Source organism: Haliaeetus albicilla, chromosome 8 (genome assembly GCF_947461875.1).
Source record: "Haliaeetus albicilla chromosome 8, bHalAlb1.1, whole genome shotgun sequence".
NCBI lineage: Eukaryota > Metazoa > Chordata > Aves > Accipitriformes > Accipitridae > Haliaeetus > Haliaeetus albicilla.
The window spans coordinates 8030306-8036964 of NC_091490.1; the positions used below are offsets into that span (position 1 = coordinate 8030306).

At 57.3% G+C, this 6659-nt stretch overlaps 1 protein-coding gene across 1 annotated transcript; it reads left to right on the top strand.

Annotated features, from left to right (window-relative positions):
• The first annotated feature begins 578 nt into the window (after window positions 1-578).
• Window positions 579-3896, top strand: DMRTA2 (DMRT like family A2). Its single transcript, XM_069788770.1, has 2 exons — window positions 579-2009; window positions 2135-3896. The coding sequence occupies exons 1-2, from the start codon at window positions 1517-1519 to the stop codon at window positions 3007-3009; spliced, it is 1368 nt and encodes a 455-aa protein (XP_069644871.1). The 5' UTR covers window positions 579-1516; the 3' UTR covers window positions 3010-3896.
• Window positions 3897-6659: the final 2763 nt, after the last annotated feature.

Genomic DNA, 6659 nt, shown 5'->3' on the forward strand with positions numbered 1-6659 from the left:
GGGAAGGAAAAGGGGAGGAAGGAAAAGGGGAGGAAGGAAGAAAAAGGGAAGGAGAGGCATCGTTACGTACTACCACAAAACGAAATCTCCAAGGGGAGGGGGGAGACCATAAATTGAATTGTCACCTTCCACAGTATACTTCCCCCCACCCTTTTGACAAGTGACACCTAGGAAAAAAAAAACAAAACACAACCCCCCCCCCCCCCAAAAAAACCCCAAACGGTTGGCGAGGCAAATACCGTTTCCAGTGGACTAAATAAAAAAAAAAAGCCAAACTCTCGGGCAGCGAGCGATCGGACCGATTTTTTTGCGCGCCCGCCCGCGGCGGGGGCGCACGCCCACGCGCACGCCCACGCGCGGACACCGCGCGCCCCGCGGGTCCCCCCAGGACCCTCCCGGCTCTCCGCGGGCGCGGCGCGCTCGGGCAGCCGCCGGGCGGACGCGGCGGACCGCCGGGCGGCCAATCAGAGCGGCTCTTCCCGCCCCTGGCCAATAGCAGGCGCCACATTGTTGTCAAATGTTGCCTAATGGCAACGCGGGGCGCAACAATAGCGCGAGTGGCGGCGGGCGGCGCGGCGGCCAGCGCGCTCTGCCTGCAGCTCCGGCCGCGCGGGCCGCACGCGCCAGGCGGCGCGGGGCGGCGGCGGCGTGTCCCGGGGGGCGCGCGGGGGCCTGCGGCGCTCCGGCCCTGCCCGCTCCGGCCCCGCCGGCGGCTCCGACCGCTCCGACGCCGGCCGGCCGGCCGCCCGCTCGGGGCTCGCCGCGCCGGGTGAGCCCAGCCCAGCCCAGCTGAACCGGGACGGGCCGGGGGGGTCCCTGGCCGCGGGCTGCCGGCCCCTCCGCCCGGCTGCGGTGCTGCTGCTCGGGAGACGGGGTGGTTTTTTATTTTTTTTTATTTTTTTTTTTTTGGTATTCTCTCCTGGATTCGAGCCTCCGCGGCTTGTGGCGAGGGAGCCTGTCGTTGAAGGTGCCGGATTGCTCTTGGAAGGGACGCTTTTAACCTGTGATCGTAGCTAAAAGGGGGAAGGGGGAGCTGAGCTTAGCGAGCAGCTCGGGTTTCCACCGGGGCACCGTGGGGAGCGGCGATCCCGCAAGGGCGGACGGGCGAGCTCGGCTTTGAGCCCGGCGCGATGGACTTGGTGCGGACGGAGAGCAAGGAGGCGAGAGAGATCTAAGTTTTCTCGGATTTTCTTGTCTTAGACTCGCTTTTCGGGAGCGGAGGGGCGGGGAGGAGGGCGCAGAAGGGCTCCCGACGGCCCCCCCTCCTCACTCGAGCCCCACTCCGGAGCCGTGTGCCGGGGCGCAGGGGCGGCGAAGCGATAGGGTTTGCATGCCGGCGCCCGGGGCTCCGTGTGCCCCCCACCCGTGACCGCGCCTGAAGGCGCCGGGAGTCGCCCCGCGTCCGGGCGCACCGCGGGGGGGGGGGAGGGGGGCTGCCCCCCGCCCGGGCTCGCTTCGGGGGAAGCCAGGGAGGGGCGGGGGGAGGGAATCGCTCTTTCGGGGCGGGCTCGCCAGGATGGAGCTGCGGTCGGAGCTGCCCAGCGTGCCCGCCGCTCCCCCCCCGGTACCCCCCAGCTCGGTGGCGGCGGCAGCGGCGGCGGCGGCGGCCACGCTGCCGGTAAGCGTAGCCGGGAGCTTGCTGCGGGCTCCGCCGCTGCTGCTGCGGGCGGCCGAGAAGTACCCGCGGACGCCCAAGTGCGCCCGTTGCCGCAACCACGGGGTGGTGTCGGCGCTGAAGGGCCACAAGCGGTACTGCCGCTGGAAGGACTGCATGTGCGCCAAGTGCACCCTCATCGCCGAGCGCCAGCGCGTCATGGCGGCCCAGGTGGCGCTGCGCCGCCAGCAGGCGCAGGAGGAGAACGAGGCCCGCGAGCTCCAGCTGCTCTACGGCACCGCCGAGGGGCTGGCCCTGGCGGCCGCCAACGGCATCATCCCGCCCCGGCCCGCGTACGAGGTCTTCGGCTCCGTCTGCGCCGGCGGCGGCGGCGAGGGAGGCGCCGGCGCCTCAGGTAAGACCTCGCGGGGAGCGCGGAGGCGGAGGGGGGGGGAGGAGGCGGGAGAGGCGGCGGGGGGCCTGGGGCAGCCGCACTGACGGTCTCTCTCCTTCTCGCCCCCCCCCCCCTCCGCCCCGCAGAGTCCAAGATGCAGAAGTTCGAGCTGTTCCCCAAGACGCTGCTGCCGAGCCGCGCCGTCACCCCGCAGCAGGCGGGCGGGAAGCCCCTCTCCCCGGACGGCGAGTCCGTGCCCGGCACCTCCTCCCCAGAAGCTCGGCACGGCTCGGGCTCGGAGAACGGGGACGGCGAGTCCTTCCTGAGCTCGCCCGTCTCCAAGGGCCCGAAGGAGGGGGAGGAGAGCCCGGGCTCCATCAGCCCGCTGGGCTCGGACTCGGGCTCGGAGGCGGACAAGGACGAGCAGGACCCGTCGCCCTCGGCCGGCGGCCGGCAGCGGACTCCCATCGACATCCTGACGCGCGTCTTCCCGGCGCACAAGCGCAGCGTGCTGGAGCTGGTGCTGCAGGGCTGCGGCGGGGACGTGGTGCAGGCCATCGAGCAGATCCTCAACAACCGCGGCCCGGAGAAGGGCCCCGAGGAGGGCTGGGCTCGGGACGGCGCCCTGCAAGGCCTTCCGCCCACCCCCGCCGCTGCCGCCCACCACCGGCCCTTGATAGCCGGCGCCATGGCCCCCGCCATCGGCACGCTGGGCAGCCGCTCGGCCTTCTCCCCCCTGCAGCCCAACGCCACGCACTTCGGGGCCGAGGCCGGCGCCTACCCGCTGGGCACCCACCTGGGACTCAACCCCCTCCGCCTCGCCTACTCGGCGCACAGCCGGGGACTGGCCTTCATGACCCCCTACTCCACGGCCGGGCTGATGCCCACCCTCGGGTTCCGGCCGCCCGTGGACTACGCCTTCAGCGACCTCATGCGGGACCGCTCCGCCGTGCACAAGGAGCAGGTCTACTCCGGCGGGCTCTACGGGCCCATGGTCAACAACACCCCCGAGAAGCAATAGCGGGGGCGGCTTCCCAAAGCTCATCTCCGTAGGGGTAGCTAGGTGGGCACGGGTGGACGGACGCAGGTGGCTTTCTCTCCCCTCTCCCCCCGTACAGGCGACGGTCGCGTGCGGAGCCCGGCGCGGACAGACGTAGGTGTATGAAAACGGTGATAAAGGTGCACTTTTCATTGTCCAGACATGAGTCACTCTTTGTTGCTTATGGCCATAAGCATGGATATCCTCGGTGCGTCGTGGGGTGCGTGCGCGCGCGCGCACACACGCTCGCTCTCTTTCCCACACACATACATATATATATGTATACTAGCAAGTGTATAATGTTATAAAATGGAAATCTAAGTTATTAATGTAACTCGTAGGTGAACTTGGTATTAACGTTAAGCTAAAGGGTAGACAGCTCATTGTAATACTTACCAGGCGTATAGATTAAACATATTGTCAAATTGAAAGCCTTTTCCTTCCCGCCCCCAGAAATGTTACGATCTGTATATAACATTGGAAAGTAGATATATTTGTAACTGTCCGTAGGACCCCGGCGCCAATGGTGTATGACGGTTTAATGAGCCTCCTTCATTTGTGATCTGCAAGAAAATTGCTTTCTTGTTCCGATGTAGCAAACTTCTTGCTGTTTCTAACAGGTAATTCTGTGTTTCCATTTCATAGAAATAAATGTTATTTTCTATTAAAAAAAAAAAAATTGGTCTTACACGTGGCAAGTGGTATTTTATGAGACAGTGGAAGTGTGTTTTGGGAAATTTATTTCACAAGTATAGTCAATATTTAAAGGAGTTTATGCAATTAGTACAAACATGTTTACTACATTTTTATCATGGTCAAACCAGATATTCTTCAGAAAATTTATAAATAAAAACGAAGCGTACAAACCAGAGCAATTTTCTTATCAGCTGAAATTGTCAAATACCTTTATTTTTGGTTCTGGTCCTTTTATTATTTACGCCAGGGGAAAAAAAAAAAAACCAAACTAACCAGAGGTGTAAGTTTAAGCAGGATTTTTTTTCCCCTTGATATCTCGCCGATTTTTGTCATATTTAGGAAGTCTGGCATTGTTGCAGAGAAGAAAAGCACAGCTAAAGCAAACGCCTGCCTTGCTGACTGTGGGTTGTGTAGCAACAGAGAGGTACCTTTCCCTCGCATCTGAAATTTGAACATGCGTTTTAATTGTTTCTATATCAAGATAAGCAAAGGGATATATAATAAGGACAGTTTTTCCGAACGTAAGAATGTGTTTGCGACAGGCGTGAATGAGTTGAGACGCCACAAGCTCAGTGCGAGGGGTACGAGCAGGAAAGATACCACTGGTTTGCTTTCGGAGCTGTGTGTCCTTCTAAATCTTCCCCTTCATTTCAAGAGTAAAGGCTACATGTGTGGGTTGTTGTGGTTTCTTTTTCTTTTTCTTTTTCTTTTTCTTTTTCTTTTTCTTTTTCTTTTTCTTTTTCTTTTTCTTTTTCTTTTTCTTTTTCTTTTTCTTTTTCTTTTTCTTTTTCTTTTTCTTTTTCTTTTTCTTTTTCTTTTTCTTTTTCTTCCAATGGTGTCCGACTAGTCTTCAAGATCGAAAAGTGAGCAAGGCGTTCCTCCCCCTGCTTATTTATTTATTGCGGTGAGTCGGAGGGGCGGCGGGCGCGCCCCCCGTGCAGCCAGCGAGGCGATCCTTCCGAAGGCCGGAGCGCGACTTTCTTATCAGTCCTGGGAGTTTGGCCCAGGAAAACTATTACTCACAAAGAACAAGTTCAGTGCATGGTTGAATTAAGACTGTAAAAGCTCCTAAAGTTGGTTGGTATGGAAACCTAATCCCACCGAACCGCTCCGTGGCACAGCTGGACTGTTTACTTTCTCACTTCAAATATAACTGTGTAAACATTGGCTCGGAGCTGACAGCGCGGCTCCTACCAACCAGTTAATATACTGGTGGGTCTGGGAGGAGACGCGTCCCGCCGTAGCTATTGAAGGAAGCCCCCCTGGGTAAAATCAAAGGATGGGAGCAAGTAAAATGCAATTCTTCTTTCCCTCGTGCAATTGATCAAGCTGGATACAATTTTAAGATTTTCTTAAAAAAAAAGAAAAAAGAAAAAAGTAAATATTACAGATTACACCTAGGTAAATACTTTTGACCCTGATCCATCCCTGGGAGCAGCCAAATCAATATCACAAGGGAAACTTTTTAAAGTCTCGTGTTCCAAGAGTGGGTGAAACTTAATATTACTACAATAAAACGGTTTAATAAAGAAGGGCTTTAATAGTGAGCTAATTTGATTGAGTTTCCTAATTCCACTTTAATTGGAAAAGGAGTTGTCTGTTTGGTTATAAAGTGCCAGGGTTATGTTAGACTGGAAAAAAAAGATGGACTTTGAGCATCTGAATAAACTTTTTTTTTCCTTTTTTCCTTTTTTTTTTTTTTTTTTCAGTTGGCAGCTGACTTTGTGCAGGATGGGTTTCCATATCTAGGATTATGAATGGGCTACAAAGAGCTGCTACTTAAAGAAATCAGGTCGCCACATTTCTCCCATTCTAGCCCTGTTGAGAAGGGCTTAGGAGCTGTTGATTTAACTCAGCTCCCCTTTTAATTATAAAAGCCATTCTTGTGTAGTTAGGCGAGCAGGACAATTTATCAGAATTGTTGCCGTGTCTTGGAGGTTGGCTTGAGCTTGGATTTATACAACCGACAATGGGGATCACGACGATTAACTTTCATGTGGATAGTTTAGGCTGTTAAATTGGGGGGTGGAGGAGGAGGAGGGAGTAAAAGAATCTGATACATTGTCCCTATTGAGGTAATTCCCGTAGATTAAAAAAATAATAATAATAAAAAAATCCCTTGGGCTTGAAGCTGCCTCGGAGAGGTTCGTATACAGAAGCCTCTGTCAGAACATAAAATATTCAGGTCCCTTTTAGAGTAAAATAAAATGCTGTCACTTGAATAAAAATCCGCGGCACCGAGTATAAATTATTTGTAAAGCAGAGAAGCTGCGGGCGAGCGCTAGCAAACTTCCCTGTTAATTAAATCTTAATCCGTGGGTCGCAGGAAGCGGCGGGGCTGTAACAGCGGCCGCTGTACATACAGCGGGACACGTCCCGCCGTTATATTAACTGCACCAGTGTTTAATATGAATCAGCCCTAATCCACAGCATAATAAAGATCAAATTAGACTAACCATTTAGTAGCGAAATGACATTCCTTCACCTAAAATGAACCTCTCCCGCGCCCCGCTCGCCTGCCTCCGCAGCCCGGCAAGCCGCACCGGCGCCGGGGGCGGGGGGGGGGGCAGCGGCTCCGGGCCGGTCTCCAGCCCCGGGGCCGCCCGCCGCAGCCCACCGAGGCCGGGAGGGCGAGGGGAGGAGGTCGGCCTTTGGGGGCCGGTGAGTTTTATTTCTGAGAGCCGCCTCTCGCCCACCTCCTCCGCCCCCCCCCCCGCAAACCCCGCTGGCTGCCGGGGGCAGGAGACCCGCGGCCGGGAAGGGTGTCGGTAGGGCTTCCACGCCGACCCGCAGGCAGCCTGGCCCCGGGGCCGCCACGGCTTGTTTTGCCGAGGGGCGAGCCCCGACCCCCGCGCCGCCCCCCCCCCCCCCCCCCCGGGAGGGCTCCGGGCCCGGCCCGCCGCCGCCGCCGCCGTCCCGGGACTTGATGCCCCGTT

Bases quoted from the DNA above. Each gene is read 5' to 3' on its own strand.
- DMRTA2 (XM_069788770.1), top strand. From the start codon at position 1,517: ATGGAGCTGCGGTCGGAGCTGCCCAGCGTGCCCGCCGCTCCCCCCCCG. The intron at 2,010-2,134 runs GTAAGACCTCGC...TCCGCCCCGCAG, and splicing joins GGGAGGCGCCGGCGCCTCAG to AGTCCAAGATGCAGAAGTTC.